Source organism: Lycorma delicatula, chromosome 4, assembly GCF_047948215.1.
Source record: "Lycorma delicatula isolate Av1 chromosome 4, ASM4794821v1, whole genome shotgun sequence".
Taxonomy (NCBI): domain Eukaryota; kingdom Metazoa; phylum Arthropoda; class Insecta; order Hemiptera; family Fulgoridae; genus Lycorma; species Lycorma delicatula.
The window spans coordinates 93,749,350-93,764,530 of NC_134458.1; the positions used below are offsets into that span (position 1 = coordinate 93,749,350).

At 29.9% G+C, this 15,181-nt stretch overlaps 1 protein-coding gene across 3 annotated transcripts in view; it reads right to left on the reverse strand.

The window, feature by feature from the left end:
* The window catches only part of ari-2 (E3 ubiquitin-protein ligase ari-2), a 316,218-nt gene that overhangs the window by 261,730 nt on the left and 39,307 nt on the right, over positions 1 to 15,181 (reverse strand). For 2 of the 3 annotated variants that reach the window (XM_075363686.1, XM_075363685.1), the window contains exons 8-9: positions 13,042 to 13,254; positions 8,741 to 8,890 (exon numbers count right to left, since the gene is read on the reverse strand). In XM_075363686.1, the coding sequence (XP_075219801.1) occupies positions 8,741 to 8,890; positions 13,042 to 13,254 (363 nt within the window). Of the gene's footprint in view, positions 1 to 3,702; positions 4,662 to 8,740; positions 8,891 to 13,041; positions 13,255 to 15,181 lie in introns of those variants that run through there. The other variant, XM_075363687.1, reaches the window with a different exon arrangement.

Below are 15,181 nucleotides of genomic sequence, written 5' to 3' on the forward strand. Positions count from 1 at the left end.
GTATAAGTAATATCACTACGGTTCTACCAGAGTAGAACTGCACATTTTAAAAGAATTGTTTCAATAAAAACTGATATAATATCAAACAAATGGATGATATTTATCTACCTATGCTAAAAACAGAGTAAATATTATTTTAAAAATGAATCAGATGAAGAAATAATGAAGCTGTGAACAGTAATATATTACATCCTTATGAAATTTAACAAGTGTTTACATATTAGGCAAAAGAAATCATGTAACATTATGATAAGAGACCACACTGCAAGGGGAACAGAAGAACAATAGGATTCCTTTAGTTACAGAGGCAGAGCTCATGAATAAGCTTAGGTTAGGTTGAACAAGAATAATAATATTTCTTTAAAACTGTAACGGAATGAGCTAAGTTATTTTAGCAAATTACAACCAAATATTATAGTAAACATTGTTTTCATAGTCTTAGCAACACACAGTCTATAAACTGTAACAATTAACTGTATTATTTTATTTAATAAAAATAATTAGCATGGTATGTTGAATGAATAGTATGGTTTAGTATACAGTTATTTGATGTGTAAAAGCTTTTATAAAATAAGTCTGTTTTACTTGCCAATTTACTGTTGGTTATAACAAAGCCGACGCAACACTGCCAAATATACTAGGTCTAGAGTTATGGGTTATTAGGATAACAAATTTCTTTCTCTTCCTACACATACGATGCTCGATAATGACTGATAAAACAGCCAGATAAGTGTTTATCATGAAATTACTATAACTCCATCATACAATGATGAGAAAAATGGATTGTAGTTACATATGTGGACTGTAGTTACATATGTGGACAGCAATCACTGATAATAATACTTATATTATTAGGGGCCATTGGTAAGATTAGTAAATAACTGTTTAGGTCTCTTTCTGTACAGGATTTCTGAAAGGCTTTATGGAAAATTAGAGAATTTTTATATTGAGCATTATCTATCTAGTTCAAACAGTACTGAACTTGTTAGATATTAGTTAACACACAAGTAACTATAACAGTGCTAACATAAGTTAAGTTGTTATAAGCCAATCCAGCAGATGTACAGATCAGATTGCAGATCTGAGAAAATCAAAACAGTAAATCTTATTATTGATTAAAATTTAACAGTATCACAAACATGAGTTTTTCTTGAATATTAAATCCCTAAATTCTAAAAAGATTTTTAAAAAACTCAAAACATTAATATGAACAATGAATAATTTTGGGTTTAAATATAAAATAAATAAAATATAATAAAAAGTTAAAAATTTTATAAAAATACTTTTCACTTAAATCAAATGAAATCACAAATGAAGAAAATTATTAAAAACATTGAAGCTGAGAAGCTTTCTTACTACTTATATTTTGTTGCACTCAAGGTCAGCACACATTACAAATGTGTAAACTAGTAATGAGCATTGATATGCATAATAGTCCAGCACGGACTGATAGTCACCTAAAACATTTTTTATTGGTCAAGCAGACAAAATACTTTAAAAACATTTCTTTAATATGAAAATGTTGGTGGTAGGGTCTGTATTCCAACCTAACAGTTGGTGTAGGTGGTTATAACTGCTGATATTCATCTACTGTGCACTTCAGCATTAATAACATTGGAATCATCACAAATGGTTTTGCTACCCCAAGGAAGCACAGTGAATGTGACCCTTAAACATATTTTCCAACTTTTCAAAATTTAATCAAAAAGATTTACTAAAATGTAAATAAAAAATTGGCGTTTCAAATGCGATACTTAAGATTTAATTATAATAAAATTTAATTAATATAACTATAAATTAATAACTATATATTTTTATGTAATTAATTAGTTCATACTAATACAAAAAAAACAAACACAAAACTGACATTAAACAAAGTATTTTCAGAATGAAACTGAAATAATTTGTATAATTCAATCAAACTAGTGAATGTAACCAAATCACATTTACTCACACATTAATAAGATTATCATCATGTTAAGACAATAAGAGGCAGTGACTATTCATTAAAACTGGATCTCTAGATTAAATAAAAAATTTGTCATATACAGTGACTAAATATCAACCAAAAAATACTGCATAATTTTCGAACATTTAGCAAAGGACCAAAGCAATAACATAAATATGCAAATCTGGAAGGAAAAGGTTTTTTCAGGTAGTAGTGAAAGGTAAATGATCTTTTGTTAAAATTTAACAACTTCGGCTTAATCCAGAAATAAAGCAAAAAACATACAAATAAAAAAATTAATATTGTCACACTAGAGTGTTCAAAAAGTGATACAACTTTATGGAAGAATGTTTTCTTCTTTTGTTGCAGGTTTAATTGAGGAAAAATGGGTTACACAATGCAGCAGAGAATATTCATTGTCTTCCAATACATTAGATATGCCAGTTATGCCTAGACACATAATGCATTCACAGAAAAGTATGGTGTGCATGCACCAAACAAGTCCTCCATCAAGTGGCTGTACGACAAGTTCCAAGAGACAGGGATATGGCAGATGCAGCCAAAAGCAGTCGACTGAAAAAACCAACACCAGAAAAGTTGATCAACTTGCAAGCTGAATATTCTGTTAGTCCCAAGAAGTCTGTGCAACACCTATCTAGCCAGTCTGGTCTATCTGTTGGCAGCTCCCACATGGCACTGAACAATGTTTAAAGATGCATCCGTACAGAATTTGTGTTGCTCACGAGTTGCTACCCGCAGACACTGGAAAACCTGTAGCTTTCTGTCAGCAGTTCATGTCATCTGTAATGCCAGATGGGAAAGAACTCGATTGGTTTTGGACAAGGCATGGTTCTACTTTGATGGATACATGAATGCCCAGTATTCACATGTTTGGTGTACGGAAAATCCACATCAGCTGCACAAGTTTCGTTTCCACAGACAAAAAGTGGGTGTTTGGCATGCGATGTCACGTAGGTAAATCCTCATGACATTCTTTCATGACACAGTGAACAGTGAGTGCTACATACAGATGGTGCAACAATTTGTAAACACTATACCTGCAGAATGGCTAGAGTACATGATTTCAGCAGGACAATGCTACAGCTCATACAGCCGGCAACACTATGACTTTTAGATCAGTGTTTTCATGGACAAGTGATTTTGAAGGGGTTGTGGGCCCTTTGGTCTCCTGATTTACCCGCTCCTGACTTTTTCTTGTGGGAATATCTTAAGCATGCCGCTTATAAAACTCATCCTCACACCATTTCCGAATTGCAGAGCGAAATTGAACGATGTGTCGCTGCAATTCCTCAACAAATGTTACATGTATTTAAGAGCGTTGTATTCGATTATGTGAAACGAATAATGAAGGTCACTTTCATCAACTATTGCGATTTACTCATTTTCCCATAAGGTTGCGTCACTTTTTAAACACTGTATTGTATTGATCATGGAAAAATTAGTACATAAATATGTTTCATTTAAAGAGTACTCAATTTTACATCAGTAATAAATACTTAACAAGAAATAATTTAACAATATTTTTTTTTTTTTTAAATTAATAAACTAATTATGCTATAGGGTGAATTACAATATATCTGCAGAAAAATTAAATCTATAAAAACCAAAACACTTAAATATTAATACGGATTTCATGCTAAAGTAATGTACAATAATATGCACGATACACATATTAATAAAATAACAATAATAACACAAAAAATACTTTGTATATTAAAAAATAAACATCTAATGGTAATAATATAATATGCTTCTAATATTATGTATAAATTTGATTCATTTGTTTTTATGCAAATATTATTAATTGGTACATTTTTTTATGCAAATTGTCTTCAACATGATTTGATGAAGGCTGAAAGATGTAAAGACTAAATTGATGAAAAAATAGCAATTAAATGATAGAAAATAGTAAAGCTACATTTAAAAAGACGTATATAATTTTATACATACATCAATAACAATAAAAAGTTTTAACCACATAGAACTGCTACAAACACCCCGTGCAAGTGTTGGTTCAACTGATAAAGTGTTTCAATCTTTATTTTTAATACCAAAGTAAATGTCATTTTAATACCCAGAACACTGTTTCTAGCTTTGAATTGATTAGCTTTTAGTTACATTTTAAAAAATAATCCGAAACTGGCAGATACAGTGATTAATATTTTAATTGGCATTAAAAAAAAAGAGAAACAAAACATGCCATTGCTTTAATTCAAGGCCTGAAACTTTTCTTTAAAAATGATTGTAACTTCACAAACCAATATGATTAAATGAGATAACATGCACTTACTAAAATCTATAAAGTAGTATAATTGATTTTAAAAGTTAAATAAATTATGGTTTTACCTTAAAATTTATTACAATTTTATGCTTAAAGATTAAAAAATGTTGCAAAATTAGAAATAAAAGTAGAATTCTAGGACCATTAGAAATCCTAGTGTAAAACAGAATACATAAATTGATGAGGTATCTGAGAATGACAGAAGGCAACAGCAGCAAAGCAGCTGGATTATAACTATGTTAATAAATACAATTATAAAAATAAATAATTAAATAAAACAAAATAATTGTGACAATAAAAAAATATATATATACAAACAAAGTAATGAAAATCATATATATTGCACACCACCAAGACTTCCAGTTCCATCTTCATTAATTCTTCAAATACCAGTTAATATTCTATTGTTAACTGTAATGAAGCAAAAATACCAGTTAACAATAAACATTTTTAATTAATAATAGTGAAAAAGACCACTCAACATTAAATAATTAACAAATAAATTTTTCTAAATAAATAAACATATTTCTCAATTTAAAATTATCATAAAAATGTAATAAAATAATAATTACTATAAAAGAAATAATGTTATACTCAGGGGAAGATTTCTGTACACAAGTGTGTAAAAGTTCATTAAGAAGCCCATCCGATTCTGTTAGTAAGATTAGAAATAGAAGATCACAATTTATGTGATTGCATACACAACTTCCAATTAATAAAAATAATACAATTTTACCCACCGGATTTCACAGTTTTACATTAATCTTTACCTTACAATTGAAAAGATCGATTAAGGCGGCTCAATAATTACTCAATAAACTGTCCCTTTTAAACCAACACTTTAAGTTTCATATATTTATTCAGTTTCCAATAATAGGGAATTTTTTTTAACAATATGCAATTAATTCGATACATAAGCTTGAAATTTGTGCTAAGGAATACAGTTTTGAAAATTTTGTAGCACATGAAAATTTCCAAGTCAAGCCTCACTGGGATTTGAATCTAAAATAATTATCATTTTGGCTTAAACATTTTATAAAAAAATGAATACAACACACCTAACCTAATATTTTCATGTTAATTGTAGATTTGTTATTATTTCTATTAATATGAAAGACTGTAATACACCTACAAGTTAACTTGACTAATAAACTGCATTAAAAAACATGACCATATGATAAGTATATGGTTCCAATCTTATCAGAGGCAGTCTCTGTGGGTCAGTTGACCATGAAGTTTCTTCTATTCTTAAATTTTGTTTTAAATATTAAAAAGCAGGAAAATAACAAACTTTACTTGATAAACCATTATGAAAATACAGTTTTTTTACATAAAAACAACACAAATACATACGGCTCTCAAACAGTAGAAGAAATAAACCAAAACCTCTGATAAAAATTTTAAATAAACTATTAAATAAGTAGGTAGCAGGTAAAAACTAAATATTATCCACAAAGTAATTTAAAAAAATTATTTTCAGATGATTTAAAATTTGTGCAAAAAATTTAGAATTAAAATGAATCATTATCCTTGGAAGATGTTATGTTCAATCTTCAGAAAATAAATGAAACATACATTAATTAAAGAAATACTACAAATTATTATATAAGTAAAAAACAGCTGAACTTTATCATAATGAATTCTACATGAGTAAACAAGTTGGTTCATTAAATTTTTTAATAAAAATAAATTATAAGAGAACAGAATTAAAAAAAAAACTCAACAAATGAACCTCGGGGTAGAAGTGATAGGAATTTTTGAACTGGTAATAATTTTGAAAATGTCTTATTTTTTTATAATTTTGTTGGGGGAAAAAAATTGTACATTTTCCTAAATTTGTAATATCTCTGAAGTAAATAATATTTTATAATTTATTAAACAAGCTAACATATAAACTGAGATACATTTAAACATACAAAAACTAACATTTTAGTAATTAAAAAAAAAAAGATTTTTTCCTTATTACAGGATTGTGGAAAAAAGATGACTAAAATTTTAGCGGGTAAATGGATTTTGAGGCTATAAAATATAGGATAGATCTCATTTCATAATCCCAAAATACTGTGATGCATTTATCACCACCCGTTGGTCTGAACCTGACTATTATGAAAATATACATTTAAGAAATACCTAATTAAGAAAATAAGATTTATAAAGAAAAAGGTATTTTGATAGAATCCATTAATCAGATCGATTAAAGAAAGCCATAAATCAATAAACTGATAAAACAACTAAATGAACTAAGTAGAGAGTAGTACATTATCACATTAAAAAAAATTTAAATAAAAATAATATTTATAAGTGATCTAAAATTTAATAAGTAAACATTTATGAATAAAAATTAGCAACAGAATTCTTTTGAAATATTTTATTTCTATAAAAAATACTGGATCACTACGTTAACAAAGCTAATTTATAATAAGCATGAATAGCAATCATTTAAAGTAAAAATCACACTTAACTTAGGTGATCTGTTAATTTTTGCAGTCAACTAGGATAATCTGTATTCATTGTAACAAAGTTCAACTGTACATTATTAACATTAATAATATACACAATAAACTGATACAGAATACAACAAAGTGATTAAAATTTGTACCAAATATTATGCATCGTATGAAAAACAATTAATAACAATACTTTATCAAAATTAATAAATATTTTCTATTTCACTTAAAATGAAAATCAATAATATAAATCGCAATAAAAATTAATGAATAACTAAATTATATTTAATATTAATAATTCCGTTGTAATAAAATGGAAAAAGAAAATTACACCAAAAAAAAAAATCATAAAGCTGAATAGCAAGTCATGAATACTTATAATTCTAGTTGGATTTAACAAAGGACTTCAATGAATATTGCAAATTCCAAGTAAAAAATTTAAGAATTAGATTGTGTCTTTGTAAAATTAAAATAACATTAAAATAAAAAATAAATATTGGTAGAATTAAATATATATATAGAATGAAAAATTTAATTTCAAAATGAAATTGAGATTAAATGTATGAACCACTATTTACTTTTCTATTAATGGTAAGGCAAGCTATTTCTTTTACTGTGTATTGTAATAATAATAATAATGCAGGAAACATGGTGAATTTAACAGCATCAATGTTACTTGTTATTTTATTCTTTTTTTTACCATCTCCTTTTTTAAAAATGAAGAAAACATCTATCAGTTGTCCAAGTACACAAAATCTAATATAATATGAATTTATAGTTTATCGATTCAGTACGGTGGCAGTGTAATGTACATAAGTACATCAAAAATAAAATGAACACACAAGTATGTAAGTGACCAGTTAATTAATGGTGCCTTTTCATATATGCTGTCAGTTACTGTTACAGCATGAACTGATATTTGTAAAATTATGCCATAAGGTATTTCTGACGAGACTGTTGCGTCGACTTAAAACAATTATATGCAAAAGATAATCTTGAAGAAACATCCAACAGCGATGTATTTACATCACTGGAGATCCAAGGAAAACTGTAGAGACAGATGAAGGATTTTTTAAGCATAAAGTGAATGTGGAAGGTAATTTTACACTATTGGTGTTTGAAATGGCCGACAAAAACAGTTTCTTGATTAAGAGGCTGACTGATCTGCCTGCATATTTATTTTAAAATTAAAAAGCACATCACATCAAATTCAAAGAAATAAGAAGTAATGGAGCAAGGATGACATGGAATCATTTCGGTTTAGTTGTAGCACTGTTGTCCAAACAATGAGTTCACTCCACTCCATGAGTTCTAGGTCCACTAGGAGACCAATTTCCTCTGAATTCAAATTTTAGTAAATACTAGCTTTTGGAAACAGACATACAGCTGAACTGCATATATTCCATTTGTATGTTTATTTTATATATATTATATGGCTTACCATTAACAGAAAAATGTCAAACACTGCAATATGTAAGTTACATTTTTAATCGAATAATATACGTTAAAAAAATTCACATAAAGGAAGGGATTTGAAAAATAATACTAGTTGAGTATTTGAGTACATCAATAAACAAGAACCCGAAACTATATTATCGAGAAATACTGAACCTTATTTCAGTTTCTAATATGAAAAAAATGATTAAGTACCTTAAGAAATTCCTAAAGCTTTTAAAAACACCTCAAAATATATGAAAAGCAGTATATACCAAAACTGAAAATTATAACTATTTCAAAGATGGATTAGTAATAACTAATGTATGTGTCCTCTTCATGTATGCACACAGTTCTATAGTAATACACTACCAGTATCATGTGATAACTATGAGTACTCATTTATTAGTACAAAATTTTGAACTGTGAACAGATTATAACTTGAGGAATAACATTTTTAATACATTTTAAGCTGAAATTGCATTAATTTTATAATAAAAGAGAGATTTACAATAATTATACAATCCAAGAAAAACATCTTTAAACAAATTATTACAAACATTATGTTTTCAACATGGTCCCCAAACATTATTCCACATTATGTCATACCTCTAGAAAATCTTTCAGCAGAGTGGTACGCCGTTTCTCTGCAATATCTATCTGATTTTCCAAATCTCCTCGATCTGTAGTTTCTGCTCTTTCAATTTTCCAAGAAAGGTTCTCTATTTCTGCTTCTAACTGAGCTTGCTGGTACTCAAACTAAAAACAATTGAAATTCCTTAAGAAATTATTTAGTAAGTAAAATTTAATAAAAAAAATGCAAGATACTGAACATCTTAATGAACTGTTACAGAGTACTTAGTATAAAAAAGAGCTATGGTCACACTATGGTTAAAATAATCAAACAATTATTACTACTTACCACAATTCATTAACATAAATAATGGAGACTATCAGAAGATGTTTACAAGTAGAGATGATGTACCTAATTGGAGATACTCTCTGAAGACTGTCAGTGAGTAAAGGGATGCCTGAAATATAATGCTCACTGGAATATAACAGGAGAATAAAATGTTACACCAATAAGCAAGAGATGCTGCCATCTTGAAGTTTCATTCCAGCACTACTACTAACATTCCAAAACTTGTTGACTCACACCCTCCCATTTTCTTTCAGTTACCTCTGTTATGGAGTCGAGTACAGCTACTATATCAATATGGCAAAACAATGTGCAGCGATTGAATTTTTAACAGCAAAAAAAGTGAATGCTAGAAACATTCATCATCATCTAAAAGCCATTTATGGTGATGAAACTGATGATTGAAGTACTGTGAGTATGTGGGCAATAAAAATGTTTTGCATCAGAAGCTGGTAATAAAATGAACCTCACACCGGTCAACCAGTTTCAGTAACTGATGAGAAGCACCAAAAAGAGGTGTTTCCACCCCCTTTTGGTGATTCTAAAACACCTTAAGAGACATGTGTGTTGTGTTTGACAACCACACAGCTGATCATTTTAAAACACAATAATGCTCAGTCACATACATCATGTGCAAGCACTGAGGCTCTTGTTAAGTTAAAATGTTAAAATATTCCACATCCTCCGTAATCACCAGATTTGGCACGATGTGAGTTTCATTTCTTTCCACAATTAAAGAGGGATATCACAAGTATTCACTTCACCAAAGATGATGAACTGAAGGATGCAGTGAGATCATGGATCAAGGAAAGACCACTACCACTGCTCACTGATGGAATGAGAAAACTGGATCATCAATGTTGTGATAAATATGTAAATAGTGACTACATTGAAAAATTAATGTAACTTTTTGTAGGAAATATGAGGTGTGATCAGAAAGTTTTAAGACTGGGCTTATAATTTCAAAATGGCAGTACTTACAAGCTATTGTGATGGATATCCTTCAAATGTCATTCTGACTGAACACACAGACTCCAACGGTGTTTCCACTTTTGGAAGCATTCCTGGAAATTTCCTTTCTTGAAGATGTTAAGAACCCTCTCCATATTTGCCTGGATATCTTTAATTGAATTACATTGGTTCTCTTCAGTGAAAATTTCATTTTAGGAAACAGGTAGAAGTTGGTGAAGGCTAAATCAGGAGAACAGGGTGATTGCAGAAGCACAGGAATTTGGCCAAAAATTTTGTGATCGAGAATGGACAATGAGCCAGTATATTGTCGTGGTGGAGGACCCAATTCTAGTCTCATCAGAATGCAGGACTTTTCTTCCGCATATTTTCATGTAAACACTGAAGAACACTTTTAGAGTACTCCTGGTTGACTATCTGCTCCTTAGGGGCAAATTCCTAATGCACAATACTCATAGAATTGAAGAAAACCACCACTGTCTTCACATTCACTGACTTTGTTGTGCTTTTTTCAGTGGTGATGAACTCGGATCCTTCCACTGCAATAATTGTGCCTTTTCTGGGTCATGCCCATAAATCTATAATTCGTTGCCTGTAATTAAGGTATTTAACAAACTTCGGTCAGTTTCGGCCTGATTAATCAGGTCTTGGGACACTTCAGGTTGGTGTTTCTGCTGGTCTGATAAAAATTTCAGAAGTAATTTCATGGACACGTGACACATGTTCAAATCTTCAGTTAAAATTGATTGAATCGTGTAGTAACTTAAATTCAGTTTATCAGCCATATCCCTAATTGTATGTCTTTGATCAGAGTGCTCTAAATCATGAACTTTCACAATGTTTTCAATGGATTTTGAAGTGAAAAACCGACCAGACTGGGATTTTTCTTTGACTGCTTCACAGCCATTTTTGAATTTGTTGAACCAGACAAAAACATTTGACCAGCTCAGAAATTTATCTCCAGAGGTTGTTTTTAAAAGTTCATAAGTCTCCAAAGCTGATTTCCTGGTTTTCAAACAAAACTTGACACAAACACATTCTGTTTTTTCATCCATTTTGTGAAATCAATAATCCATCGAAAACTGAAAAAACGTCTTTATTCACCAGGACATCCCTCTCTAGTCAACAAAAACATTGTGGTGATCTTTTCAGGGCAAAAAAAGCTTCTCTTTCCACACCCATGGGCAAATGTACCCCTTCCTATTGAGCAGCGGCGGTATCTGTCTTAAAACTTTCCAATCACACATTGTAAAATGTACTTTTATGCCATATTTGTTTCATTTGAATATCTCTTTTCATTTGCAAGTTATGAGCAATTGTGAATAGCATTTCAGCCACCCCTCATAGTATATGAATGAAAAGCAGTTCATTACCTATTTCCGTTGGGATTTATCAGGTCATATGTTGCCTATTCAGACCTGATCGCAGTAAGGCAATTACTTATCAACTATTGATACAAATACCTGGTATAAACAACACTAGCTGTCACCTTGGCATAATTGTATCACTGTGAGAAACACAGCACTTCTACAAAGAGGAACAAACCACATCTGATTTAGCCTAGAATAATCCTTACTTGCAGAATGGAAACCGAAGTCTGACCTGTCAGTGGCAGACAGCAGACTTCAACTTCAAAAATTCACAAAACAAATGACCAGAGCAGAACCTGCCCCAGGCTCTGGGAGAGGAAAGCTAACACCTATCTGTGTTATTAGATATTTTGGTAAAATTTTGCATATATATCTAAAGTTGACTATACAACTAAGCCAAATTTTGGTTCCCGTAAGGGTTAGTTACCCTATGATAGTTAATGTTATATTAAGAAATACATTTTTTAATAGTTTCTTTTTTAAACATTCAGACTTTCAGTTTAAAACAGACTTCACAGAATATTTGCGAATGTTTTACAAATTTTTTTCTGAATTTGTTACATGTCTTTGTTTCAGTTAGTTTGCACCTCACTTTGAATACAATAAGCGGTCAAGAGCAATCATAAATGAACAATATAATGACTGATCATGACAATTTACTCAGTACGAGTAGTTGAATTTTTGAATGGCTATCTGAAGAAGTAGATTTGAGTCATTATTATTGGTTTTACAAACTGTTTTTATATTTAAATGAATTTTACAGAAACAATATTCAATAATGACCGATGTTCTGGATAAACTTAAAACTTACTGCATGAACTTCCACGTCTATACTAAAACTTTTCAAAGGTTTAATATAATATTTGCGAATAATTAATTAATTTAACTGTAATTAATATAACACCGGATTATCACACATTAATTGTCCTGAGGGAAACAGTAAACTGCCCTGATCAGAAGCAGTTGTAGTCAAACCAATTTGTCCCTTCCAGTTTGCAGTTTTTGGAAATAAAGCTACTTTCATGTAACTGGGCATTAATACACATAACTAATAAATATGGGAAACTGAAAATCAATAAGCATATTTTGAGAAAACAAAATTAACAGTTAATTTTTTGTGATTGAAAAATTTTGTAATTAGGCTTTTTTTAATCACTATAACAATGTTTAATGGAAGTTGTTATCTTGATAAGTTAAAGTTTTTACTACTTTTTTCCATTAGCTGAATAATCATGAAAATGGAAACAGCGTTTATTTCCCATAAGATGTTTTTGCAAGATCACATTTTAATGTAGTCTTTTTGCATAAAATGTATTACAATGAAAGAGTAAATGTTAAATCATTAAACTGTAAGAATTCTAAATGTAAATAATGTGACATAACATTTACTGTTACGGCTACGGGAATTTGACTCCATCAAAGACTATAGATAAACTACACTGTGTACACAGAAATTGAACATAGATTAAACGATTTGTGTATAACAAATTTCTTTACAAATTGAAACTTATTATGAAAAAAAATTACTGTATTGACAGATTCAATGTGTGGGGGAACATATATGCAATTTTTTTATTTTATTCAACCAACATTCCAAATTCACATTATTTTATAATTGCTCTAATTTTAAAAGAATATATTGATATACTAACCAATTCTTTACGTGGACCAGGTTCCATATAATAAGCATAAGGATAAGTATACTGTAATGTGTATCTGCACTTAGCTAAAAGAGCAGCAGCATCCATAAGATATTGCCAATCGATCCATGTACCGGATGCGGTCATAACTTTGACATTAATACGACTTTTAATTTTTTCTACAGTTTGTTCTTCTAACCTTAAACTTTTAGAATGATTTTCCCACTGTAATCATAACATCAGCACATTAATTAAAACACATTTTCAAAGAATAATAAAAAATATTTCAGTTGTACGTGAAATGAATTAGTTTAAATAAACAAAAATTTTTAAATATAATATCTAGTTACAGATTTATCACGGTGTAACAGAAAGATCATTTTCAAACAGCTCTGGCTTTCTGATAAATGTTGTGCCTTTTCATGATCTACAAATAACATAATAAAAAACATATGTATAATCAATGATTTAGATGAGCTACAGACATCAACTTTATGATAAACCTAACCTATTTCATATTATCTAATTTTTAATTAAATATTTCATTGGACATTTTAGGGTTTACCTCTATGGGAGCGAAAGTATACCAATTCCTGACAAAATAAATAATTGGTTCATCTCTGATAAATTGTATACAGTTTTCTTTAATCACTGTTTCTCTCATCTGTGCTCATGCTTTATTTCTATGATTGTTACTGCTTACCCTGTTAGATGAACAGAGAGTATGTTCATAGAACCTTTTTAAACATATATTTGTATGAACATTTTTAGGCTTAATAATTTGGCTGCTGTTATAATAAGTAGCAATCTATGCAATATTTTTATGATTGTGAATTATTAAAAAAACCACACAGACATACAAGGGTGGGGTGAAATGTATCAGGCCTGGATAAAAAAAAATTTTTTCTGGGTACATTTTGATTTATTTTTCAACATAGTCACCATTAAGGTCTATACATTTAGTCCAGCGTTCCACAAGAGCACTTACTTATGCCAGTTTGGTATGTTGATTTATCCAGCTCCTTAAACTAACCATTTACAGCGGCAATAACTTCATTATTGGTCAAAAATCTCTCCCCTTAAAGCCAATTTTTTTAGGTCAGGAAACAAGTGATAGTCACTGGGAGCCACAGATCAGTCACATAAACTGCTACAAATTGATGAAAAAATCCCTCTGGATTGTGCCAAAAGAGCTCAAGACAATCACTTGAAATGTTTTTTTAGCATAGTTTTTGGTCAGGTGTGAGCAAACACAGCACCCATGCCCAAATAGTGTACAGCTTGATCGTGCCCAAATGGTGTACAGCTTGATCGTGCCCAAATGTTCATGCAAAATACTGCGCACACATTCTGTTGACATGCCTTCAGACTCTGCTAACTCATTGAAATATTGTATAAATATTGATCTGCAAAAACAATTTTATGCACTTTTTATATCATTTCTAGTGTAATCACTTCAGAAGGGCATCGAGTATACGGTGCATCACTGGTGCGTGTGTTCGATTCATTTTAAATTCTGCAACCTGGCGTTTAAATGTTGTATTTGATGGAGAAGAGTTTCCCAATGTCTTATCAATTTCTTTAATTTCCATTGCACTTAAGCCTTTCAGAAAAATACATTTAATCACCGCATGAATTTCCAGTTTTTCCATTTTCCAAAAAAAGCCCTAATTCTCCAGTTTGAGACTGTAAATACTATACAAAGTGATACAGCGACTTGAAACTCTTACAGTACACTAATGAAGACAAATCATGTAAAGCCATCAAGAAATTAAGTGTATGAACACAATTTCTGTGTGAGGCCCAGAACTTTTCACTCAACCCTCATGTATATACATAATTTAATTAATTAAGAAATAAAACAGAGCTTTCATACATATATAATATAAAAAATGGTTTTCAACTAACAAAAAAGTAAGTAAATAATCTTGAAATTAAAAATAACACAACAGTTTCATTTGATAAATCAAACATGTAAACAAATATATCTAAAATGATACTATAGATATAATAAAAAGTACATAGTCAATTCCAGATAATTCACCCATTGGTTAATTGGGGTAGCCGGATTTTTGGGACAATTCTTTAAAGACGAAAACAAAACGAGATTTTACCCTGATAAGTACTCTGTTTATTTGGTATATAATGCCAC